Source organism: Ictalurus punctatus, chromosome 10 (assembly GCF_001660625.3).
Source record: "Ictalurus punctatus breed USDA103 chromosome 10, Coco_2.0, whole genome shotgun sequence".
In the NCBI taxonomy this organism is placed as follows: domain Eukaryota; kingdom Metazoa; phylum Chordata; class Actinopteri; order Siluriformes; family Ictaluridae; genus Ictalurus; species Ictalurus punctatus.
In genome coordinates, this window is record NC_030425.2 from 23,163,854 (window position 1) to 23,191,283 (window position 27,430).

General features: G+C 41.0%; 2 protein-coding genes across 2 annotated transcripts in view; both read left to right on the top strand.

Annotated features, from left to right (window-relative positions):
- Window positions 1–4,952, top strand: part of aspscr1 (ASPSCR1 tether for SLC2A4, UBX domain containing) — a 39,322-nt gene extending 34,370 nt beyond the window's left edge. Inside the window, exons 16-17 of the mRNA XM_017478588.3 lie at window positions 2,291–2,481; window positions 4,737–4,952. Of these exons, the coding sequence (XP_017334077.1) occupies window positions 2,291–2,481; window positions 4,737–4,747 (202 nt within the window). The 3' untranslated portion in view covers window positions 4,748–4,952. The remainder of the gene's footprint in view (window positions 1–2,290; window positions 2,482–4,736) is intronic.
- Window positions 4,953–22,971: 18,019 nt separating this feature from the next.
- On the top strand, window positions 22,972–27,208 carry LOC108270653 (myeloid-associated differentiation marker-like protein 2). Its single transcript, XM_017477479.3, has one exon. The coding sequence runs from the start codon at window positions 23,801–23,803 to the stop codon at window positions 24,713–24,715; it is 915 nt and encodes a 304-aa protein (XP_017332968.1). The 5' UTR covers window positions 22,972–23,800; the 3' UTR covers window positions 24,716–27,208.
- Window positions 27,209–27,430: the final 222 nt, after the last annotated feature.

Consider the following 27,430-nt stretch of genomic DNA (forward strand, 5'->3'; position numbering starts at 1 on the left):
ATAGTCATTGGCCTGGCTGGTATGCCTTTGAGGTTCAGTCCAAATGGGAGTGTTGCACTGAAACCGCAGGTGCCCCCTTCCTCACACACACCTTCATGACCCCCATTCCGCCCTCATTTCCGAACACCCCCCACCCCCCACCCCCCATGCAAATACATTTCCCCTTGTCGTCTCTTGTCTAAATATAGAAGCTCATTTCCTAGTATCGCTGCTCCATCACAAACACACAAACACGATTCCCTCCCACCTGTCTCATTCACTCCTTCATCAGGGCAAACACACACGGACACCCTTCTCTAGGATTCACTTCAAAGAGGAAGCCATTTCCTGCTGCTGCCTGACATGACATGTCGGTATGATGACTTAACTTGACTTATGTAACGATCAGATGTACTCCCTGTCACGCATTCGGTTAGAACGTATTGCATTGTTGGAATACTGTTTAGATTTTAATTGCCTTTATATCACAATTCTTGAATCAGCAGCCATTGATTTAATTCTCTATAACAGCAGCTCTGACAGTAACTTGTTTCTATAGTAACAGCGCATTCACAGGGACCTGTATGGTGGACGCTCACACATAAAAGCATGTAATTGTTGATACAGGGAAGTTCTCTGTAACCTTTATGGAAGGAGTCTCCCGTGTAAGCACTTTGTAATGGTCAGAGGTAATGTTTTTGGAAGTCTTCAGAACAGAGGACTTTGCACTTTGCGGTTATTCTGTAACATGACAAGCCAAATAAGACAAGTTATTCTTTACAAAAAAATTTAAAAAAAAAAAAAAAACACCACCAGCCCAACACTGATTATTTTCCTAAAATAGCATACCTTGCCATACTTTATTCTTTACTTATGTAATTTTATTCTACTGTTAGACACTTAGCATAAGTCAAAACATGCAGTTTATAAGCTTTTCAAATAAATGCCACTTATTGCTTGATGTCTGAGACGTAATCAATTTCCTAATTTTAAAAGTATTTCTAGGGAACAGTGATTTTTATTTTATTTTTTTTGGATTTGCTCTTTCTCTGTGGCTGAATCTCAAATGACCTACTGTTGGCCACATTCTTTGGTTTGTGCTTCTGGGGGAGGTCTTGGAAAAACCCAAAGCTTTTCTTTCAGAAAAGTAAAACCTCCTTAAGAAGCTTAAATCCTTAATGATATATAAAAAAAAAAAACTTTGACAAACCTTTATTATTTAATGGTGTAAGATTTACACCACCATTATATTATACCCTATATAGTGAGCATGTGTAGTAACCAGGAAGCCATTTAGGATTCAGCCTAACAGTAAGTTAGAGGGAATTATTCCAGAATGAAGATGAGTTGAGGTGGTGGATTTTTACATGGACCCCAGTTGAAGAACTACAATATACAACACGTTATTGAGTATAAATTAATAAAGCATGTCAATCAGTTATCGATCATGTAAGGAATGAAAATATTTGATAGAGGTATAATATATTTTTTTGTCAAAGCTATTTGATATACATTCAAATATTGACTGTATACAAGTCAAATGAAAACCTTAAAAGTGTATAATTGAAAGCATCCAAAAGCTTTTCAGAGGATAAAAAAGGGATAAAGTTACAAATTGACAGTGCGAAATACAATAAAAAACGTAAGGTTTTCATTTGAGTCACCCTCGTATTTTACTATAATTTGATATAGACAGCTGAAAGCATGCTAGATTGCCCCAGATATGGTGCAGTATGTGAAACGATTCCTCTCTCCTCACCAGTTTTATAGATTGTATCAACTGTTCCTGTCAGCATGGACTTAAGAGATGTGCATGGTTATTAGTCCATGTGAGGCATGACCTCGAAGGTATTCCGTGCTCGGTACAGCATGAGGCTTCTCTCTGTTGGAGGTTATGGATGTTGGTACAGGAGCAGCAGGTGGCTGGTGTCCCACTCTGCGGAAATAGCCGGAAAGATTAAGATGTTTGCACTGAAGTGGTTCTACACAGGAAGCTTCTAATAACAGCAGCCTCTCAGGAGGTCACGCCCTTTCACCTCTTTACTCTCTTCACCTTCACATGAAAGCATTCAGCGAGGCAGGGTTAACCCTCGAAAACACACACTCGCACTCCTAAATGCATCCTCCAGCATAAGAGCACTTTTTTGGGAAGCAAAGGATCGGAACTTATCTCATTAAGCCTCTTTCTTTTTCTTCCCTCTTCCTTCCTATTGCTCTCTAAATGTCTGATATCCTCCCCTTTAATCTCTTTCTCTCCCCCCTCCTTTTTAATCTCCCTTCTTCCCGTTAACCCCCCTCCCCTCTTTCTCAGCTGTATGCCCAGGTCTCCAGCTCCATCCTCCAGTTCACTACCCTCTGAGGACTCCCTTGCTCTGTACACCGAGTCTAATGAAGCTCCCAGGAGCCAGGAGAACCCAGAGGACCCCAGTGATGAGCAAAGCCAAGCACCCAAACCGGTCCGCACAGACCCTGCAATGGTGCCCAAGTGGCTTAAGCTGCCAGGTGTGTCCCAGTGCACATCACACTTATAGATGGTCTGTGATAGTACACACTCCTGGAAGTATTAAAATACTAAAACTGTGTCCGGGTGGGATGAGAACGTTTTGGCCGCTGTTTTATCTTAGTTGTTGCCACAGAAAAGATTGCTATTTATGTCTTACTTTAAGATGCATTTGTGGTGACCGGGCCATGATTGAATAGTATTTGAAATGCATACAGTGTGTAGTGTGATCGGAATTTGATGATCATGCCGAGCGACTCCAGAGTCTGAGTCACACTATGATAGGATCCCGGGCAGCTGTAAACTAGAGATAAGCATGAGTACTCCCGAGTGATTGATAGGTCTGTCACTTGATCACATCTCCTAATCTCAGTTATTTTCTGATTAATTTCATTTCATTCTGCAGTTATGTGCTTTCATATAATTATTTTTAGGCAGTCAGGTAAAGTACATTAGCAAACACAGAATTCATTGATTTTTATGAAATTTCTCTCATTTATATTTGAATGACTTTTCTTGGTCTTGATCCATAGACTATTTATAAATAGGTTTTCTTGTGTACCAAAGTGCCACAGTAAGTTATTCGCCCTTGGATTTTATTCAGACTTTAGTACACATTATTATCTACAATTTGCTTATATGTTCAATGTCAATATAAGGTTGCTCTTCATAGAGAGTGGGTATGCATTACACTACTGTAATGAGAGACAGAAAATCAACAGAAATAATGAATGGCTAGAAATTACTATTTCATAATGTAATCAAAAGGCCTAGTGACAGCAATAATTGATCGTGACCATTCATTCATTTAGGTAGGTAGGTAGTTAGTTAGTAAGCATCAACTGAAGTCAAAGACTGACAACATGACATCAATTCTTCCATAAATTCTTCCCTAATCTTCATCTTGAGTTTTGTGATTGCGTGCAGTGGCATTTTGGTCCAGTACTTTTGGTCTACAATGATGATGGATGGACTAAATATGGTTCCAAAAACTCTTGAAAAATGCTCCAAAATTCTTGGCAGAGAAAAAATTTAAATTACAGTAATAATAACATTCTGCAATCCTTCTCCTGCCATTACCGTATATCATCTGCCTGACATCTCACAGTTTACTCAGATTATTTGTGTATTTAGCTGGAGCAACAAGAATGAGTACAGAATAGAGAGGACTCATAAATCCCAGATATCACATGCAACATATTAATAGCTTAAAGGTGTACTTATTCTGTTTTGTTACTTCTTATAGCTTGTAGACAGATCAGACATTCAAGAAAGCTTAAATTGTCCTACAGTAGTAATCTATACCAGACCTACAGTATTCTCCCTAAACCTCTTATTCATCTGTTCAAACCACAAGGACTCAAACTGCCCACTTTACTGCTTGAGATAAGACTTCCACAATACAGTGCGTTCCTTCCGACCATGTCTCTTCCTGTCCATCTCTCTCTCTCTCTCTCTCTCTCTCTCTCTCTCTCTCTCTCTCTCTCTCTCTCTCTCTCTCTCTCTCTCTCTCTCTCTCTCACTTCCTCTCTCCCTCCCTCCCTCCCTCCCACTCGCCTCCTCCACCACCACCACATCGCCGCACAGTCCACGAGAGTCTGGGCCACATGAAGAAACCCAGGGCCTCCTCCCCATCTGTTGTGTGCTATGCTGCGGTCACGGTGGCGCTCCGTCAATGATCCGTTTTGTGTTCTCGTGTCTTTTATTGTCCTTTATAGTGTTTTTCTGGATGATTCTCACACACAGTGCAGCCCTTTTGTCTTCAGGGATGGAAAAAAAAAAACACAAAGACAAAGAAGAATGTCTTGGAAGTTCAGAATGTTTAACAGTTGTATTGGCATAACCATTTCACCATATGTTTTCAAACACTATGCACCGGCACCAGGTTTTATAAGAGGCTATTTGAGTGTCTGTTCCAGTGGACTGGATGTGTCCAACGAAAACTTTATTGCACTGTTGAAAATTGTCTTAAAAAATTGTTGTCAGTGTAGAATCCAAAAATGGAAACTGTGGTGAATCGTCTTAAAATACATCTGTTTTGTTTTGGTAGTAACCAACTTTGAAATGACTGCTGGCACACTTAATGTCTTTTTTTTTTTTTTAATCCATTGTGACTAGAATATTATTTGAATAAACATGCTTAATTTAGCATTTCATATAAAAGTCATGTTTAAGAAAGTTCCTCCTGCAGTAAAAAAATAAATAGTTCACAGATTGTTGATTTATCTTCTAATTTTTTTAATTTAATATATTTTAGGAAAGAAGTAACAACCATGAAGTCATTAGATGTTTAAGAAGAGGACTGGAGACTGGCTTCCTCAGTAGGCAAATCCCCGGAGGGCCCTTGATGATGTCAATAACAAAAACAAGATGTTGAAAGCACGTAGCTGCCAATGCAAATAGAGCCAGCCCTATATTTCTGTGGTGATTAATGAGATGCTTTGTTCATTAAAGCTGAGATGTCAGTTGCCAATGATTACTACTGTTGTTCCATTCTTGAAAGCAGTTTCCCAAATATATCAGGATCAATTATGTACCGAGCAGCCTTCAGATAGAACAGTATATTTCCTGAATGCAGAGCACTGTTTTATTTCATTACATTTTAGGGGGGAGATTTTTTGGTTCATATAGCATCTGGGACTGTTTCACCAGGTGAGCTGCGGCTGCATCTGTATCCACCTTAAAAATGTGAATCACTTGTGACAGATGTTTTTCAAGACCCTTAACCATGTCAGTCAGAATCATTTCAGTTTTGCATGGATTGACCCCTGGGCTACAACCAACAATGGATACTGCTGCATTGAAAAAGTATGTCTGTTGGTGTATATACTAAGCTTGCCAGATACGATGATTTAATCGTCTCTATACTGCGATGAAATCTAGTGATGTTTACACTGATTATATTGCATAAACTGCAAACCTTTTCACATTTTTCATAGGAGCGCCTCAATTTAACATTGGAGTACAATAATACGAGCTATCCCTATTATACATGTTAAAAGAGCATTTTTCCCCTCTCCAATCAAAAGGGGCGATGAGCAAATCGACATGTGAATCTGGACTGATTTGAGCAGGTGTTCTGATCTCTTGATATTAACTGACACAACCTGGAAGCCCCGCCCCCTTTCCCTATCTCACATGTCCTAGATTCTGCATTACTGTGTTTTTGGGATTTCGAAATTGTAGCTGCCAACCAGCTTTTTCCCAAATTCACAGCTCGTATTCTGCCCTCCAATACGCTCCTTAAATCTGAAATGCTGGAAATTTTACTTTTTAGTTCTGGACGATTAAATCGGTTACTGCTATTATTTTACTTTTTAAGTCATAAGCAGGGAAAAATCTATATCACACAAGCCTAGTACACACTGGAAACTATAGTAGCATACATTTTAAGCCACAACGAGTACCAATTGAGTATCCTGGTATCAATATTGATGTTATTTTTATTGCTCGATTCAAGGAACAAGTGTAGTCGGGAAAAACACGGTGCTGAAAATACCAGATGAGGTGGATGCTGTCCTTCAGAGACTTTCCCTTTTGGCCACTCTGCGTTTTAAACATATTCTTCAGGTAGCTTTGAAGTTCACAGCTCCACTGCTTCTAAAAGCGCACACACACACAAACACTCTCGCTCTCTTCTTTCCTTTTTAGAAACCAAACTACTCTGCTGCCCATCTGAGAGAACTTCAAAGTGTCCAGAGGGGGTAGCCTGGTGCTCCTGGCACTTGTCATTCCTTAACTAGCTGACCGCCCCTTTCATGCCCTACTCTTCCCACCCTCCTTCCCCATCCAGCCCCCTAATTACTTCCAGCTGTGCACGGCTCTTTGAAGAGCTGGTGGGAGTGGTAGAGACAGGGCACATGCTGCACGCACCTGCTGGGTGAACTCGAGGCCCATGTGCAGGTGACCGTGGAAGAGGTTACGGATGAGTGCTCTTGATAAAACCCCCGAAAAATGTGCTTTTTTTAGCTTCTCAAAGCATTTTACCCAGACAGACTTAATATAATAATCATCATTATTTAACCATGCTTAACTCCAGGCAGCATGTTTGAGTGACACTCAGTGAGGGCCTCATTATGCAAAAGCATCACAGAGCTATGAACGTCATAACAGCAAAAGCGTCACACAGGCGCAGTTACTTAATAATGGTCATTTCTGTTTTAAAGGGAAGTTTGAAGCAGGCACAGTTTATTCAAGCATGAAAATGTAGACTGTTGTTACACGTGTATCAAACCCAAGGCACACATTTCAAATGTGTCCATAGTACAGTATTACCCAGAGCAGTAATAGTGGCATAAATCCCAAAAAGCATTTCCAGTTCTATTAATTGCACGTGCACAACAGCACTGACACCTAGCTGATGGTGAGTGAAGAGAGCTTAGAGATATTTGTTCTTAGCATATTTGTTCTTAGCATATTTGTTCTTAGCAGAGAGAAGCCAGTGTTATTTATTTCTAAAGAAGCTGTGGTATTTTACATCACAGAACTAAATATGGTAACTTGACTTCTGACCTAAAATCGCTTACAACAGTTAAGATTATAAAAATGGCCTTGTCACACAGCAGGATGTTTTTATAATAGTGGCAGCTAAAAAAGACACCACAGTGTGATCGCATTACATTTTTTCCACCAAAGAAATGGTCTTTTGCCACTGCCAAACAGGAAAGATATTTTTAACACTGCATTTTTTTTGTTATTGGGTGAACTTTAGTTAAGCATTATTAGGTATGTTAAGCCTAATAGTACATAGACTTTTGTAGACCATCTACTGGATTTCTTTTTTCTAGAGAAGTTCTACAATATACCTTAAACCAGGGATGTCAAACAAATGAGCCGGGACAGGCCTAATAAAGGTTCTTATCTGGCCCATTAAAATAATTTTGGAAAGGATTAAAAAGTCTTACACTAGGGGGCAAAATAGAGCAACTAATTTAATTTCATTAGCAAGCTGATGCTTTCACAGCACTTTTAGTACCTTTTTTTTGGAAAAAAAAATAAAATAAAATAAATAAAAAAAATTTTCAAAATGGGAAACTATATTGATTTTTTCCCCCCTCACCGCTTCAGTATCATAGGCTGTTTAGTGTAGATTCATGACCAATTATCCCATTAACCCAATTAAGTCTATTTCAGTTCCAGGTTGAAAATGGAGGTGAATACTGGGTATTCATTGTATATATACATGCGCCAACCACTTTATTAGGACTACCTGCATACGTTCATTCATGCAATTACCCAATCAGCAAATCATGTGGCAGCAGTGCGGTGCATAAAATAATAAAGATGAAAAGCTCTGGGGTGGTTTTTTTTTTTCTTCTTTTCTTCCAATCTCAACTGTCTCACTGTTTCTGCCCACAGAACTGCTTGCAAGGACATACCGAGGAGTGCTTGTTTTCTAAGAGTGACTCTTTTAGCATCTTTACAGCAAATATTTTTATAGTAAGTTATCATAAAGAGATGGACCGTGGCCTAATATACAGGTACATCTAAAAAAAAAAAAAAAAAAAATTTTGAATATTATGGAAAAGTTTGTTGAATATTTTAGATTCATTACACATAATGTGAAATATTTCAAGCCTTTTTTTTTGTTTTGTTTTAATCTTGATTATTACAGCTTATAGCTCATGGAAATCAAAAATCCAGTATCTTAAAATATTAGAATAAAGAATTTATAATAAAGAAATGTCGACCTGAAAAGAGGTCTAATCAGCCAATTACTTCAAAACACCTGCAATGGTTTCCTGAGCCTTTAATCTCTCAGTCTGGTTCAGTACACACAACCACAATCATGGGGAAGATGAAAGTAAATTTTGCCTTTCAATTGGAAATCAAGGTCCCAGAGTCTGGAGGAAGAGTGGAGAGGAACAGAATCCAAGTTGCTTGAAGTCCAGTGTGAAGTTTCCACAGTCAGTGTTGATTTGGGGTGCCATGTCATCTGCTGGTGTTGGTCCACTGTGTTTTTTCAAGTCGAGAGTCAATACAGCGTCCTCCAGGAGATTTTAGAGCACTTCATGCTTCCATCTGCTGATGAGCTTTAGGGAGATGCTGATTTCCTTTTCCAGCAGGACTTGGCACCTGCCCACAGTGCCAAAACTACTAGTAACTGGTTTGCTGACCGTGGTATTAGAGTGCTTCATTGGCCAGCCAACTCACCTGACCTGAACCCCATAGAGAATCTATGAGAGACACCAGACCCAACAATACAGACGAGCTGAAGGCCGCTTTCAAAGCAACCTGGGCTTCCATAACACCTCAGCAGTGCCACAGCCTGATTGCCTTCATGCCACGTCACACTGATGCAGTAATTCATGCAAAAGGATTAAAGCCCCGACCAAGTATTGAGTGCATAAATTAACATACTTTTCAGAAGGTCGACATTTCTGTATTATAAATTCTTTATTCTAATATTTTGAGAAACTGGATTTTTGATTTCCATAAACTGTAAGCCATAATCATCAAGATTAAAACAAAAACAAAAGCTTGAAATATTTCACTTCATGTGTAATGAATCTAGAATATATTAAAGTTCCACTTTTTGAATTAATTACAGGGAAAAAATTAACTTTTCCACTATTCAAATTTTTTGAGATGCACCTGTGTAAATTTACAAAATGTGAATGTGACCCAGACAAAAATGGAAACTTACTGTATGCTTTATTACAAAGACAAGTCATTATCTACACCTTAAAGAAAAACATAATCCTGTAGGACATGCATCAGCATTTTTATGGTTTCTCTAAGTTTTCTGTAGAAGGAGAGTTCAAGCACTACTAATATATGTGTGTATTGTGTGGACACAAAGTAGGAATGCATGTATCCATTATTGTAGAATGGAGTAGCAAGCTTCCACAAGTCCACTTTGCACCTTCTTATCAAGATTCCTTTTTTTTTTGTCAAAAAAAAAAAGGCTAGTCTAGTTTGCTTGCTGTGATCACTCCACTGTTCTGCATCATGGTACATGGGAGTAAAAATGGGAGTAAGTAAGTCGACGCCAAGTGAAGCCACACCAGTGTTGATGCACTCCCTCAACTTGTAGTGGTCACCTACCCAGCTCCACAGTGTCAGCTTGATAGTTGGATGCCATCACTGGCAAGGCATTGAAGTACTTTTTAAAAATTCAAATGTTATAAAAAATATATTATGATATCCCAGAAAAGTGTATAGTGAGGTACTTTATCATTATCTTAATATTATATAAGGAACAAAAAGTGGACTTACTGCCACCACCCTGAAGTTGAGTATTTTACTACAACAGCATGTCCCGAAATGTTTTATTCCACTTATAACACAGCAATTTAACAACTGTTACAATTTCATTTTAATTAAAGATGAATAACAAGTCATACTTTTTATCAGTTTTTAGTGATCTTTCATTTTTTGGTACATCCATAAAACAAGTTAGTTCCTGTTATCATTTATGCTCTAGTAGCTATTAAATGTAATCCCCCCTCTAGCCTTTTTTAAAAATTTATTTTATTTATTTATTTATTTTAAACACCCAGGAACCGGAAAGTCCTTTGTCCTCAAGACTGGAGACTCCTTCCATAAATGTCTCCTAAAATAAAGTGTCACCTTGAAGATTATCTAAGTTTTTTTTATTGTTTAATAACAGCAACTTTGGTAATCCATTCATTATTAGTCTTTGATTATATTATTAGTTTTATTAGGATTTATTAGTAGTCTTAGGAACTGAATCAACACCTTCTTACCAATCAGATTTGAGAATTCAATAGCACTGTTTGTATAAATTGTCATACTGTGAAGCTCTAAAATTAATAAGTAGTTTTTATTGGCCGTAATGGACAGTTTCCTGCATCGATGTGCACTCCTGCACAAGAATGATGAACCGTCAGTGTAGAGAATGATCTCTGAGTACGGAAATGGACCGCCAGAAAGATCAACAAGGGGAATTTGGGTAAAGGTTAATCTTACCAACAGTGGGGAATGCCATCTTCTTCAGTAAGAAGGGAAAGAAGGTTGGCAAGGTTCAGCGAGTGATTGAAATGCCTTCAGACATGAGCATCCTTTCGCAGTGAGTCATTCTGGAGGAAGTAATTAGCTGGGTTCTCTGTTCGGCAATCAGACTCTCAACAACTACAGGCAGAACACTGCTTCTTAAAGGGTGATAAGTTTTAACAGAGAAATTCTAAAGCAAAATCATATATGCAGAGAACGACAGGGTGAGAACTGCTCCTGGGTATAATTTACTTCAATAGTAAAGGTTCAAATTTCTTTGTAGCATGCGAGACCTTGAGCAGAACCTGTATTAGACAGCTTGAGGAAGCGAGGGTTTCTGAGGGCAGAGGGGAAAAAAGGTTTAGCATTGTTGAGTGAGTGTTATGCTCGAGAGACACAGGGAGGGCATGGAAGGAGGGAATCCACTGCTCATAAAATCCTGTCATGCATAGGAATGCTCTCATTTGTTTCTGTCTGATAGGAACAGAGACCTTTTGGATGGCAGCCAGACATTCAGCTGTGAGAGAACAAGAGCCAGGAGACAGAGTGAAGAGAGAAGTTGGCCTAAATAAGTAACAGACTGTAAAACTGCATGGAGTTTCTTTTCACAGTGCTTGTGGTCCATTTCAGTAAGAGCAAGACAGAGATGTTGAACTGACTGCATCTTATGAGGGAGTTGTTATCGTCATATAGGGCAGGGGAATTCAACTACAATAACTGAATAGCAGCAAGTTAACTTTTAATGTGTAACCATTAATGATTAGCTGGTTAGGTTAGGTTCAACTTTTTAGTCATTGTCAGGGTACAAGTACAGAGGCAATGAAATGCAGTTAGCATCCAACCAGTTGTACAAATAGTAAATAAGTTAAATGAAATAAATAAAGTTATTGGTGTGATAAGATAAAGGTAAACAATGATGCATACCAGTGATGAAATGGCAATTGGGTTAAATGCAATAAATAGGAATATGGTGCAATAGGTTGAGATAAGCAGTAGACAAATAGAGGTAAACAGCGTGATGTGCGCAATATGACACAGTTGGTATATACACTGGATTACAGTAAAAGTAGATGTGCAAATAGCAATAAAGTGCAAATAACAGTCTGATACTGATGACAGAATTGCAGTAATGTGTAAGTACTTACAAATAATTGCAGATAATAGCGGTAATCTATAATACAGTATAGTATGGGGTTTAATGCTGATGTTTAGTTGTCAAGTGGAGGCTGGTAGATAATGCTTAGAAGTTGAGTTCAGCATTAGTACAACTGAAGGGAAAAAGCTGTTCATGAGTCTTTTTGTGAGACAACGCATCATGAGTCTTTTTGTGAGACAATGCAGAGTTCTGTATCGTTTTCCTGATGGGAGAGTCCATGGTGGGGATGAGAGGTGTTCTTGATAATACCTCTCGCTCTCCGCAAACAACGCTTTTTAGGCAGCTGTGTTTCAATGATGTGTTGGGCAGTTTTCCTTACCCATTGTAGTGCCATCTGGTCATGTAATGTATAGTTGTTGGACCATACTGTGATGCAGTTTGTAAGGGTGCTTTCAATGATACAATGATAGAAGTTCACCATGATCTGAAGAGCAAATTGAGCTCAGTCTCCTCAGAAAGTACAGGTGCTGTTGTGCCTTTTAGAGGAGAGAGGAGGTGTTGAGGTTCCAGGAAAGGTCAGCAGAGATATGGACACTCAGAAACTTGAAGCCAGAGACTCACTCTACCTCAGTCCCATTAATGAAGATAGGCATGTGTTTGTGTCTCCTCAAGGATTTCCGGTAGTCCACAATTAGCTCTTTGGTTTTATGGGTATTGAGCTCAAGGTTGTTATTGTCACACCATGTTACCAGATGCTGAATCTCTTCCCTGTAGGCTGTCTCATCATCATCTCTGATCAGGCCAACCAACATAGCGTCATCTGCAAACTTGATTATAGAGTTAGAGCTGTGCACAGGTACGCAGTTGAAGGTGAAGAAAGAGTAGAGGAGAGGATTCAGCACACAGCCTTGTGCTACACCGGTGTTTAGGATGATGGTGGTAGAGGAGTTGTTGCCAAGTCTAGCAGACTGTGGTCTGGTGATCAAAAAGTCAAAGTTGTAGCGGGCAGTACTGATACCAAGACTGGAGTTTGGAGATCAGCTTAGATAAAATGACAGAACTAAAGTTGATGAATAGCATCCTCACATAGGAGTTGCTATTTTCCAGATGAGTCAGGGCAGAGCGAAGGACTTGGGTAATGGCGTCCTCTGTTGACCTGCTGTGACGATAAGCATACTGTTGGGGATCCAGTGATGGTTGTAGGCAGGATTTCAGATTAGAGAGGACCAGCCTCTCAAAACACTCAGTGATGATGGGGTTAATAGCCATTGGTCTTTGAGCAGTGTTGCAGCACTGTGCTGTGGTATTGGCATAATAGTGGTGGTTTTGATGGAGATGGGGACAATTGCTTGGGTCAACGATAAGTTGAATATGTCTGAAAATCCTGGCTAGCTGCTCTGCACTTGCACGGAGCACCTTGCCTGGGATGCCAACAGGGCCACCCTGCTCACAGTGGAGAAAGAGAGCTGGGGTCAAAAAGTGTTGAACTCCTCCAGGACGGAGCTGTCACTGATTGAGGGAATGATGTCGGCTGGCTTGTAGTCTGTGAGAACCTGGATACCTTCCTACATGCATTGAGGGTCAGAGCTGTTAAAAATGTCCTCTATTTGCAACTTGTATTTGTGCTTGGCATGCCGGATTCCTCGATTCAAGTTGGCCCTGGATGCACTGTAAGCTTCCCAGTCTCCCAGTCTCCAGGCATCTCATGCCTTCAGTTGGAGACGGACTTCTTTATTCATCCAAGGCTTTTGACTGTGATATGTTTTAACTGTCTTAAGGGCACTGACAGACAACACATCTGTAAATATGGTGAACAGTGGCGTTAGTTTAGATGTCAGTGTCCGTATGGGAGTCCTGTGTTGCAAGGGCAGCAAATTCTCTCCAGTCTGTGTGCAGGAACTGATGTTGTTATGAGGAGTCTGCCCCCACTAGCCACACTTTCACAGTTCTCACTGATGTTTTAACACATTTCACAATGGATGTATACTTTGGAAGTAGCAGCACGGATAGGTGATCAGATTGACCAAGGTGGGGGAGGGTGATGGCTTTATAAGCTTCAGTCACATTATGTCTGTAAAAAGACAATTTGAAGTGGTTGTTCTTGTTTCATAATGGTGCTTCATTTTATCACTTTTGAGTAACACCGCAGACTCTGAACCAACGAGATGTCTGTTTTGAATGTGAACCTAGGAGAACAAACTTACATGTCTGTCCAGTTGTAATTGGTTGTAGTCTGCGTTGTGCGTTTTATTTTATCCACAAAAAAAAAAAAAAATAGGCGGATGGCAACTGGGTTGACTCTTCATTTATTCTCTGATAACACAAACAAGCAGCCTCCCTGAGTGAATTGCCCTTACACTGTGCTCTCTCCCATTCAATTACAATCTGAAAGGGAAGAGGAGGAGCCAAAACAGGAAATTACACAGACCAATGACATCATGACAATTAAAAGGGAAAGTACTCACACAAGTAGACAGCTACATCAGGTATACATTTCCTTTTGTGTAATTCTACACATTAAATATATGGAATACTTTCCATACCCGTTACCTTCACCCCCCTAGAATTACACAAAGGTCATAAGTATATGGTCCACACACAAAACAATCAGTGAAGACAGTCAGCATTGAAAGCTACCCAATGAAAGGATAAAAATAGTTTGAAATTGGCCAAATTTCAACACATTCTATAGACATTATTAAGGTGTCCATTACACCTCAAACACTTAGACCAAGTACTCAAATAAGGCAAGTTTTCAGTAGAAAAAACAAATGAACAAGGCAAGTTTCAAAAACCACATGTACCTATAGACAAACTGAACTGAATAACTGAAGACCCAGAATCCAAACCTAACAGGGTTTCAAGTTGAACCATAGATTCAATAAGTCTGCATACTGGTTTGATGACTCTCCCAAACCTGCTAGTGAAACGATCACCTGTATTTAAATCAGCTACAGGATCTTGCCTATAGGGTACACTGGCAGAGACAGGATTTTGGGATGAATGGCTAGCGCCAGCACCAGCCACAGTATTATCATCAGTCACTGGCACAGCAACTTGTGCATTTGGCTGCTCTTGATTGGGCAACTGAGAATGCACCCACGATGACGTGCGGTCATCATCACAAGTAGCCACATTGGAGATATTCGACATAGAGCCTGCATGTGAGAGTGCCTCAGCCTCATCCTGCCCATAATCTGCATGTTCTGCAGACTCAATCTCGGCAACGTTGGAGGTCTCACCACTGCGTGTCTGCCCAGTTAGACCAAAACAGCGTGCTGCATTAGACATCTGTGAAGGTACACTGCGGATAAGTGTTTCAGCATCCCCATGATCAAAAATAACAATTTCTGTTGCAAAGGGAGGAAGTTCATTTGCAGAAGAAGACTCCGATGCACTATTCTCTCATTACCAGCCCTGTCACGGATCTTGTAGACGTGTATGGAAGGCTTTGAGGCAACAACAGTGTACATGACTGACTCCCATTTGTCAGCAAGCTTTTGTTTCCCTCTAGAACCCTTGTTAGCCACAAGCACTTGGTCACCAATGGCTAGAGGTAGGCCTTTAACTCTTTGGTTGTACTTGCTGGACTGGTGTCTTTGCTCCACAACAGAATTCTTTTGCGCTAACGTCATGGCAGACTGGAGGTCGCTGACTAACGATTTCACATATTCATTATAATCACAAACAGACTTATCCTGCAAAACACTTTGGAACATGAGGTCAACTGGCAACCTTGGCACTCTACCTAACATTAGGTAAAAAGGGCCAAAACCTGTTGTTTCGTGTGCTGTACAGTTGTACAAAAAAGTCATGGTCTGTACCAACTGCGGCCACTTCTGCTTAGACCTAGGTGGAAGGGACCTCAACATGTTTCCTAATGTCCTATTGAAACGTTCGGTACCACCATTCCCCATCTGGTGGTAAGGAGTGGTTCTAGACTTGTTGATGCCAGCCAGTTCAAGAAGCTCGGCAATCAGCTCGCTCTCAAAGGTAGCCCCCTGATCAGAATGGATGCGTTGGGGAAATCCATAGACACAGAAAAAACATCCCACAGTTTCTTAGCCACTCTTTTCGCCATCTGGTCCTGACACGGAAACGCATGCGCTAGCTTTGTGAAATGATCTGTGATCACCAAAACATTCAAAGATTTTTTGGTCCGATGCTCAGCAGACCAGAAGTCAATGCATACAAGCTCCAACGGGGTTGTGGTTTTAATACTCTCCAAAGTGGCTCTCGCTGCAGGTTCCAGAGTTTTGCTGAGGACACACCTGGGACATTTCCTCATATAATCCTGCACATCACGCTCCATATCGAGCCATAAAAACCTCTGAGGGGCTAAAGACAATGTGCGCGGCTGCCCTTGATGACTGGCCAGGTCGTGAACACCCGAAAGTGCCTGAGATTTTAAGGATTTAGATAAAACAAGTTGGAACTTCTTGTGCCTGGTGAGCGGGTCTTTAATGGCTCTGTACAGGATTCCATTAATGACTGAAAGTTTGTCCCACTGCTTCAGAATCCGCAACACGCATTGGTTTTCATTGGCACATTCACATCTTGAGGTCTGCGCTTCCTGCCAACGTAAGACACTCTAGCAATGACAGGGTCTTTGTGCTGATGTTCTTGCAAGCCTGTCAGTGAAAGGGAATGAAACACTTCTTTATCATCACTGATTAAAGAGGTCAGATGTTCAGCAAATGTTGTTGCTCTACATTCATTTCCTGTTTCCCATTCATCACAGGAGGGCAGAATGGAAGACACTGATGTATCCAGCCCAACATCAAGTGGACCTGATCCTAATTTTTGTGGTTGGCAGGTAAGTCGGAAGACCTCTTGTACATTTCCATCTTCTACACTGCATACTTGTCCCAACAGTTCAGAATAAGGCTCTGACAAAAGCCATTGACTCACTGGCCTGACAAATGGACCCGGACTGAGTGCTTCCGCCATCACGTTGAGTTTTGAAGGAATGTATTTGATCTCAAAAGAATATGGAGCAAGTTTTGAGACCCAACGCTGCTCTCATGCATCTGATTTTGGCTTGGTCATAATATATGTTTGCGGATTATTATCCGTCCACACAGTAAACTCATGGCCTTTAAGCCAGTGACTGAACTTGTCACACACTGCCCACTTAAGAGCCAAGAATTCCAATCTGTGCGCAGGATATCTTGATGGCTGTGACTCAAAGCCTTATCAGCAAACACTATTGCTCTCACCTTGTCCTCACCAGCAGGGATCTGAGAGAGTACTACACCTAGGCCATCTAATGAAGCATCAGTACAAAGAAGAAAAGGATGTTTAAAATCTGGATGAGCCAGTACCACACTGTCAACAAGGGCCCTTTTTAACTTCTCAAAGGCCACATCACAGCCTGGGGTCCAGTACTGGGGCTTCAACTCCCTAAAAGTGCCCGTTCTCTTGTGACAACCAGCAGCTTTTACTGAGCGTTTCTGGCCAGCCGTTAAGCCAAATAAGGGTCTAGCAACACGTGAGCAACCTGGAATAAAGGCTTGGTAGTACAGGACCATGCCAAGAAACGATCTGATTTTTTTGTGAAGGTGTGGTTCTGTCTTCCTTCATTCGATCCTCCTTTTTGAAAGCAAAGACGACTTTCACCTTCCCCTCATCAACCGAAACACCAGATGCATCTATCACATGGCCCAGAAACTTTACGGATTTTCTTAGAAAGTGACACTTTTTAGGTGCTAGCTTCAGGTTGCTGGTTCTCAATCGAGAAAACACAATTTCCAAACGTGTTAATGCCTCCTGTTCAGAAGGTGCAAAGACCAACAAGTCATCAAGATAGCAGAGAATACTGGAAAAGTTAAGGTCACCAAAAATGCTGAGCATCATGGAGATGAAAGACGCAGGGCTATTGCAAAGGCCTTGAGGAAGACGATTATACTCATACCAGCCCATTGGCATTGTGAAGACAGTGTATCCTCGGTCAGACTCATGGAGCGGGATGTTGTAAAATCCTGAAGTTAAGTCCATGGTGCTGAAAAGTGCATTACCTCCCAAGGCTGTGAGGCAGTCAGCTTGATTGGGTAGAGGGTGGGCATCTTTGGTGGTTTTAACATTGAGCCAGCGAAAATCAGTGCAGACCCTCAGATTACCATATTTTTTTCAGACCATCACAAAAGGTGATGCATACTCACTCACAGATTTGCTGATAATGCCTTTTTCCTCCATCTCAGACAACACCTCTCTCAATTTTTGGTAGTGGGCAGGAGGGATGCAGCGTTCATCATAAAAGTGGATCCTGTGCACAAAATCCCTTGCCTCTCCACAATCCAACTTTATCCTTGGAGAAAACATCATGGTAGGACACAATAAGAGCTGCCAATTTCCTCTTCCACACCTCAGAAACCTTACATCCATCCATGTCAATATCCTTCAGACCATAGTATCTCAGCAATTGTTCTGGATCAGAGGATGAAGCAGTTTCGAAGGGGTCAGAATCAGGAACGTGACAATGGGTTCTACTTAAACCCTGCATAACAGTGAGATCCTCCACCGCTAGACAGGAAGAAACATTGGCCAGTTTAACGTTACGGTGAAGAGTCACTGATGTTGGGATTAGGGTTCAGTATTTTCAACGGCACCCATCGATAGCCCCGCATTGGTGTTGCTACACATCCGACAAGTTTCTAGGTGCCAAACGTGTTGGTTCAATAATTATAGTGCTTACAGGTACATTAGCTGGCAATTTGCCCCAAACAAGATACTCACATTTGGGAAGTAGAGTTATTGCCTGACAGAGTTTCACAGTGCCAAGTTTATCGGGCTGTTGAGGCCCAGACCATTGGGAGATGCAGTTCAAAAGTTCAAGGAATTGCTCACACTCAGGATTACTGTTATTGCAGGAAACAAGCTCCCAGTACTTGTCGTGCGACTTCATCTTCTGCAGAACACATTTGCTCACATTGCTTCCAACTATGAACTTGTCTCTTTGTCCAGGCACCACAAGAGTTGGAACGACAAACTTAAATCCATAGACTTCAATCTCCAAGTCGTATGTACACTTTGGCACAGTTTTAAGGCCACCACAGCCAACTAGAACCATATTACTGGGAATCGCTTGAGGATGTGGAAGGAGACCATCAGCTTACAACTTGGACTCACCCTCCTCACTGAGCGTGCTGGATATACTACCAGAATCCAGTAACCCCTTTTATGTGTAACGGTCACAAACTGTCACAGGAGCATAAAACAACTCACTTTCACCATCAACTCTCTGAGACCCCACATATAACACAGTTTTGTCTTCTGGCAATTGCTTGCAACTGCTCACGAAAATATTTTGCACATCTGTCTCTTCTCCGAGGATTTTAGTAAATTGCCCATGCTACCCCTTCCCTCACATGAGCTATTCAGTTTAACTGAGTTGTATCTGAGGGAGTCACAGGGCATGCTACTTTAGGACAGTCACTCTTAAAATGGCCAGGACTGAGACAGTGATGACATAGCCTCTGACGTCTACAATTTGAGTACGTAGTGTGTTCCTTGGATCTACAGACCCTACATGCATAGCCCAAGTTGGTTTTGAAGTCTCAAATTTTGCCAGCATGAACCGGACTTGATGAAGTTAAAGAGGCAGTGTACAATGACAGGACTCTATACATCATGCTAACCATGTGCTGAAGACTTGTATCTGGAGAGAATGGAACAGCATTAGGATTAAGTTGATTTACAGGAGGCAGCAACTGTGCTGGCATGGGAACAGGCTGCTGAGGAGAACTGGACACAGAACTGGGACATGCCATAACAGCGCACTGGCTGCAAGCTGACAAAGACATCATGTGCTGTGTTCCCGGAGAGATTCTCTTTAGATCCCTCTGATGATTATCCAACTGCTCCTGGACCTCAGCAGCGCTCCACTGCTCAGCTGGCTTAAACCGAAAAGACATAGCGAGACTTGGGTCTGGGCAATGTGAAATAAACATCATGACAGCTTCAGCAGCAGGATCTTCAACACTCTTATTAGGTCTGTGCAAGCACTCCTCAGCAACATCTATGGCCTTGTTAAGCCTTTTCCGGTAATCCACGGGACTTTCATCTGTCACCTATTTTCTGAGCCAGATCTGAAACGATGCCCCCTAATGACTCAGGAGTAACAACACGTTCAGTATCAGGGCGTGTGATTGTTGTAGAGTTAGCTGCTGGACCTACAGAAGCACCAATAACTGAATCAACTGCGTGCACATGATCAAGTCCCACATTAGTTTTGGCTCTCTCTCTCCCATAACAACGAGTAGTAATTTCAGACACTCCCTCATTGCGATATATTTCGGGTCCACCACCCCTGCCCTATGGGAAAGTGACATTGTGATTTTTTCACAGGGCTGAAATTGTCTTGGCCAATATCCTCAAACATGTTTCAAATGTAAAGTGAAAACACATAAAATGTAAAAACGACTGCGAATGAATATGCCCCAAACAGAAAACCTTAACCAACTGGCAAATGTTCAAGTACACTTGCTCCTTTTCTTGAGAAAAATATTTTTTTCTCTCACACCACATAAGTTATTAGGCACTGTTTCTTATTTAAAATACATCTACAGTCATTTATTATATACTGTTCAGATAAAGGATACGATGCTCTAAGGTCACTGAAGCGTCCTGGTGTGCTTATCACAAAGTCTCTTGTTTAATATGCACCAACGATGAACGAAAGTACTCCGGAGAAAAAAGGTCAAAGTTGAAGTCAATTATACACTTTACAGTTCCTTTAAGATTCAACAGTTTGTCCTGCGATGTCACACGCTGTTCATCTCACACGCGCGCCCTCCTTATGCACGAACATGGAACCGCAACAAATGACGCTGATGAGGAAGACGACCGGGAGAGAAGACTGGCGAAGCAGGCGAGCCGTCACGCAACCACGGTGATCGGCGAAGCGCTGATCTGATGATCCAGAATAGTCACGGCACCAAGTGTAACTGGTTGTAGTTTGCGTTGTGTGTTTTATTTTATCCAAAAAAAAGCAACAAAAAAATAAAAAATAAAGGGTGGATGACAACTGGGTCTTCATTTTGGGTCTACTCTTCATTTATTCTCTGATAACACAAACAAGCAGCCTACCTGACTGAATCGCCCTTACACTGTGCTCTCTCCCATTCAATTACAATGCAAAAGGGGAGAGGAGGAGCCAAAACAGGAAATTACACAGACCAATGACATCATGACAATTAAAAGGGAAAGTACTCACACAGGTAGACAGCTACATCAGGTATACATTTCCTTTCCTAATTCTACACATTAAATGTATGGAATACTTTCCATACCCGTTACAGATTCATCTTTAAACATTCTGTTACATCGTCAATTTTTTTATTAACCATGCCATGTCGTTGGTTCGATAATCAAGCCAGAGAGGTAAAAAAAAAAAAAAAAAAGAAGTGAAAAATCCATGAAAGTCTGTCAAAATGCTTTGTAGCTAGTCTTTGGTCTGATGAGCTGCCCAAGCAGCTAAATAATTTAGATAAATCCATGAAATTGGCCACAACAGAAGGTCTGCTACAGAAACCAAGCTTGTTAATGCTTAGAAAAATAAACTGCCAGTAAAAATGCTCCAGTATTTTTGAAAGTGCTTGGCTGGCTGGTTGGCTCATTCAGTAGACCATGAGCCTATTAATCTAGGATCATAAGTTTGAGCCTCACACTAAACCAGTTTTGGGTGACTTTAAAATGGAATCCTTCAAAACCTGGACATCCCAGATGTCTGATGCTGTCTGACCACAACCACAAAATTCAAACCTGCCATGAAAAGCAACAAACGACTTCATATGCAATGGTGGAAAAGATTTTTAGGAAAGCAAAGAAATTTCCATTTCTTTAAGTGATTATTTACAAGGTCATAGTAAAAAAATAATAATAAAGAAATAACTGTATGAGAATTCTCTGCAAACAAAACCCTGAATTTTTGTACTTGGCCACTCTCAGGATCAACAGGACTCTAAATACAGTACCCTCCAGAATTATTGGCACCCTTTATGAAATTAAGCACAAATTGCTAGTTAAAAAGTTTTACACATCCCATAAATGATCACTTGAGTTCAAACATACAGGGACACAAAAAGTTTAACATAAGTAGTTCTTTTTCATTCAAAATTCAAATTATTGGCACCCTTGCAATTATTAAGCGAGGTTGGAAACAGTTGTAAAGACCTTGCATGCTCCTCCATGCTCAATGCTACATTTTAAACTCCTTTATCCTGTGCCCTCCACTAATAATGGCACCCTTGGTAAATATGAACAAAGAAGGCTGTGAAAATGGTCTTTATTGTTTAACCTTTTGATCCTTTGTTAAAGAAAATCACAAAATACTCTCATTGATATCAAATAATTGCAAACACAACACAGGTTTATCTAAAAAATATATATATCTTTGTTAAATATATTTGTGCAACAATTATTGGCACCCTTTTAGTCATTACCTCCCTTTGCCAAGGTCTAACCTCCTGGCAGAGGCAACTAGAATTGAGGCTGAAATATTCTGGCACGTAGCAGAATTCATGATACCATCAAACCACGAAACAGCCCTCAAGCATCAATGATCCACCATCATATTTTACAATGATTTTGGAGGCCTTTGTTTATTTAATATGACCATTTATATAAAGGGTGCAAATAATTATCCAGAACATTATAAGTGCTTTATTTTAAAAAAGGCATGTGCACCTGGAAGGTAAACCAGGTAAGTCTGTAGATAAAAGACTCACAGACAATGAAAATACTTATGGAATATGTTAGATGCTACAGGTACTGACATGATCTGTTACATCTGTGGCAGTGAATGTGTTTGTCCACAAGATGGCAGCAGGCACTAAAATGTATGTTAAGAAATAAAAATCCCTTGAGGTGAACTTTTCTTCAACATCAAATGATTTGAACTCAAAGGAAAAATCCACCTTGAAAGACTTGCATATTAATATTTATAATTAGGGTGTCAGCTTATTTTGTAATGAAATTCTGAGTTAAATTTTTTTTTGTTTAAACTTCTTTTATGAACACTTTGGTCTATTTTTACTTTGGATAATGATTTCCTATATTACCCACAATGCCTTCCGACTACTTGCTGCTAGTGGTGCCAGCCTATACCAGGGAACTCAGGGCACAAGACAGGGGACATCCTGGACAGGGTGCCAACCTATCACCCATTCATGTCTTTGAACTGGTGGAGGAAACCCCGAAGCATGGGGAGAACATGCAAACTCTGTGTAAACATAGGATGGAGGCGGAATTCGAACCCCCAACCTCGGAGGTGCCGGGCAAATGTTCTAACACTGAATATGTAGCTATAGACTATTTTTGTCTTATCAACAGCCAACTGTCTGGATTCTAGTCCGTCCGAAGACAGTTGAGTTAAAGGGTACTGAGTACGACTGCATAACTTCCCATATCTTTACATCCTTCCCTGATCATTTGTGGACTCTACCATTGGTATTTATAGCTGAACTTTGTTCATTCCCCCCCCAACAATGTTGGGGTCAGGTGCCTGTTGCCCTCATCCTGCTGTCCAGACACACATACCGACCTTCAGGCATCCACACCCTGCCGCACCCCGGCTTAAATAACTTTCTCCTGCCTTCTATGGATCTTCAGTTTCGGTGCTGTCCAGCACATGGCCACTCGGGTATGGAGCCTAGCATGACTTGTCTTGTTTCTTTTGTACTGTTGTTGGACAAAGATACGTTTCCAGATTTGTAAAGACACTTTTTATTCATATACTTATGTTGATTTACTGGAGATTCTGAAAATTGCTGAATTGTATGGAGGAGCAGAGACTATAGGAACCCACTCTCTACAGACCTTGGATCCTCCAAAGGAATTCACGTGGTAAATATTCCATATGCTTCCACATGATTTGAACTGACACAGTTGATGTGGTGGATTGTGATGTAGTGAACTCTTTCAGACTAAGGTCTGAATCAGCTACGATTAGAGGCACAGCGCTCAGCCATTTTGAAGGGTTTTGTTTGTGACAGTTTGTGAGTCACGTATTCCAAAATAGAGACGGAAATACTTTACATGCCCACGAGGAAGAGCTTGCTCTCCGAGCATCTGGAGGGTGCAAGTTTTACAGAAACATCCACTGACAGCTACGGACAACAAGAAGCCAGAGGTCACCATCACTGGAAGTGCCCACCATCACCTGGACAACCTGACATAACTCATACATAGTGGTCTAAAATAATCAGAGTCACAAGAGAGTTTGAATTCTACAGAATCCGGGTGGCAGCTGAGGAAAGAATAACTCCAATATGAACCCCCAGGGTGGACATTATTTAAACAAGACAGCCGTGCTGTCCCCTTTGGGCGCTGTCCGTTTGACTGAGCTTGCTCTTGGCTGTACCGTGATTTCTTTAGTGGTTCACGGTGCAGGATACACTGCTGTCTACGGGATCTTCTGCATGGTAGCATGGAGCGCTTGCTTTGCCCTCTCGGCAGCCATCTTCGCCCTGGATGTGACGCGTCTCCACTCATGTCTTCCTGTGTCCTGGGAGAACCTGACTGTGACCCTTGCAGCAACGTCTGCTCTGCTCTACCTCACAGCTTCCATTGTGTACCCAGTTTATTTTGTGCGCAATGAGTGCCCGTATAACGATTGTGAGGTTAGAAATTTCCGGATAGCCGTAACCGTCTGCTCCTGGGCAGCGTTTGTGGCATACACTGTTGAAGTTTCCCTGTCCCGGGCCAAACCAGCCCGAGCGGCCAGCTACATGTCCACTCCGTCTGGCCTCCTGAAGGTGGTGCAGGCTTACGTCGGCTGCGCCATTTTCATCACTCTTGCTAATGGGAGTGAGTTCTGGCGTCACCCGGCGACCGTGTACTGCGTGGTAGTGTTCGTGTTGTGCTTTGCTGTGACAGCGTTGGTGGTGACACTGAGTGTGTTGGGACGCACAACCTTCCTGAATCTGCCCCTTGACCGTTTTGTAGTGCTCTGCACGTTTGCAGCAGTGCTGCTGTATCTGAGTGCTGCTGTGACCTGGCCTGTGTTTTGTTTCGATAGGAAGTACGGTACGCCACTCAGACCTCAGGGCTGTCCTGGGGGGAAGTGTGCCTGGGACAGCCAGCTTGTTGTGACCGTGTTCTGCTTTCTCAACCTGGCGTTTTATATCACAGATCTCTGCTGTTCCCAGAGAGCACGATTTGTGACACGGCAACCACGTGTGTAACAACTACGCTGTACTTGTGCTTTCAATCTTCCTATTTATTTCTAGATCTGAGACTGTGCCTCAAATCACACACTTTCTACTGTTCACACAGTCATATGAGCAAACGTACAGTAGATTTGACTTGCAGTGGACACGTTTTGTGCACTGGACTTTACATTAAATAGAAAAACGCTAGAACAGCAAACACTTGCTTAAAGAAATATTTAGGTGAAAAACCTATTTGACATAACTGTCCACTTCCACTTTTCACTTCCCCAAATGTAATCAATGTTTTATATCTGATATTTGATTAATGGAAGTCTATCTTTAAGCTACATCATTCTCTTTCTTAAATAGAGAATCTAGTAATAGATTTAGAAAAATAAGTTAAAAATGGAACTATGTTATCACATAGTATCTGTTCGTCTAAGGTGGCTGCCTCCACAACATTACTGCACTAGCTTGACAGTAAAGCTTCACAAGATTACAGTAAGTGTCGGGGAAATGAGAGAAATATTTTTCACTGAACAATCTCTTTAAATTAGCTGGCTAATGCTGATGTAATGTAGCAGTCTGATATATGTCCATTGTTCTCAAAGTGGGGTCCAGGATCTACATGGGATCTATGAAGCATAGCAAAGGAGTCTGTGTGTGTGTGTGTTTTTTTTTTTTTTTTTTTAATTACTGTGGTGGAAAATCACAATCCATTAGGTTTTAAAAAAAAATATATTTAACTTTTTGACCTGTCACTTGAATTGGGTTTAATCCAAAACAAAATTTAATAAAAGTGTGGTTTGTGTGTGTAAATTTCAGGAATAAAAAACAATACAGCTCCAATAAATAGCCAAATATTATTTGAATTAGCTCATAAAATAAAACTGTTGGGAATTATAATCTGTTTCATTCATATAATCTTATTCACAACACATACTTTTAAAATATTGGGACTATATAATTAAAGAGATAATAAACTACATAGACATGACCCAGTTCTGCCCTTATTCTTGAAAGTGTTGATTTGTCTCTTTTTTTTTTTTTTATGAATGTTCACTGAACCTGAATCATGATCCACACACACTCCATCACACACACATACTCTTAAACAAGCCCTGATACACCTTTGAAAGCCAACTGTAGACTACTATAATTCTCCTCGTAGTCCTCTTCCCCAGGCAGGTCCTGAGGGGGTCTTCTCCTCTCTCAGCCAGCTGGTTAGTGTGTGTGTGTGTGTGTCTCTCTCTCTCTCTCTCTCTCTCTCTCTCTCTCTCTCTCTCTCTCTCTCTCTCTCTCTCTCTGTCTCTCTCTCTCTCTCTCCGTCAGCATGTTCTGCTCTCCTGGAGGACACGGTGACCAATCCAGCCAGCTCAGCATCACACCATTAGGATCGGCAGATTTTTCACTCAACTTTTCATTTTCTCCAGCCAGTGCTCTAGCATTCTCTATCAATCACGCTCTCTCTTATATCACATATTGCTGATCTGTTCATCCACGGCTGCTTTTCTTCTCTTTTGTCATCCAGACATGGCTATTTGTTATCCTTTCTCTTCTTTCCTTTGTTCTTCCGATTTTTTTTTTTTTGTTGCTTTTTTCTGTTCCCTCCTTCTTGTAGATGGCCATAAAAGAGGGTCCACAGCAGACACATTCAAAGAATTTTTTTTTCACCTAATCTCTATCCATTGCATCATATGAATGATTATAGTGGACCAGAATATGAAAAAAGAAAAAGAAATTTAAAACTCAGTTCTAACAGATCATACTTGACTATATAACATGAGTTCAGAACACATCAGCTTAGGATGAGATGTACATGAGAGAAAGCCTTTTCAACAATGCAGTAAAAAGCAATCCCATCAAGTTTTACGCCATCCGTTCACCGTCATTCACCTAAAAATTTTCCTTTCCTGTGTGGAAAATAATTCCCATCTCTTTAAGGACAAATTATACAGATTTTAATTCACAAATATTTCACAAAGATTTCATTAAATCATTCATCTTAAACACATTTTTTAATCATAGTTGAGTTTTCAGTAACCAGGATTTCCTTTCCTCACAAAAAAACCTCTTCTATTTCTTCTAAAAAAAGTTTTTATTTCACAGTTTGTATTTTATTGAATCATGTTTGCAGTTTGTATTTCAGAAGTTTTTAAACAAGGGCCGTGTTGTTTTTTTATACACTGGAAAATGCAAATTTAGAAGTGATGTCGCTGTAAAATAAAGTGGCTATAAAGTAACAGCATACACCCCCCAGAGTGTGTTTTGCAGTGTCTTTTAAAGCATGCACGGGCATAATTAGAGAATGAGCACACGCATGAGTCTCTCGGTTGTGTGTGTGTGTGTGTGTGTGTGTGTGTGGGTGGGTGTGTGTGTGCCACCCGAGCGGCAGCACATCCCCTTCAAAAGGTGCTTACTGATAACACAAGCGGAGGATAAGAGTGCTGACTTGCTGATGTAGATAATCGCTCTCATTTTTTTTTTCAGGTTGTTGCTGATGTTTCTGCTTTGCTTTGCTTTCCCTCCCATCTCTCTCTCTCTCTCTCTCTCTCTCTCTCTCTCTCTCTCTCTCTCTCTCTCTCTCCCTTATGAACCCCCCCCACCCCCACCCCCCACAATTAAGGGGTTCAGGGATGCAGCAATGGACAGATGGTAGAGAGAAAGGTTGGAAGTAGAGGTGGACTTGTGTGTGTGTGTGTGCGTGTGTGTGTGTGTGTGTGGCCCCCTCAGGTGGCAGTCCGCAGA

Excerpts from the sequence above, each read along its gene's own strand:
- LOC108270653 (XM_017477479.3), top strand. The coding sequence starts at position 23,801 with ATGAACCCCCAGGGTGGACATTATTTAAACAAGACAGCCGTGCTGTCC.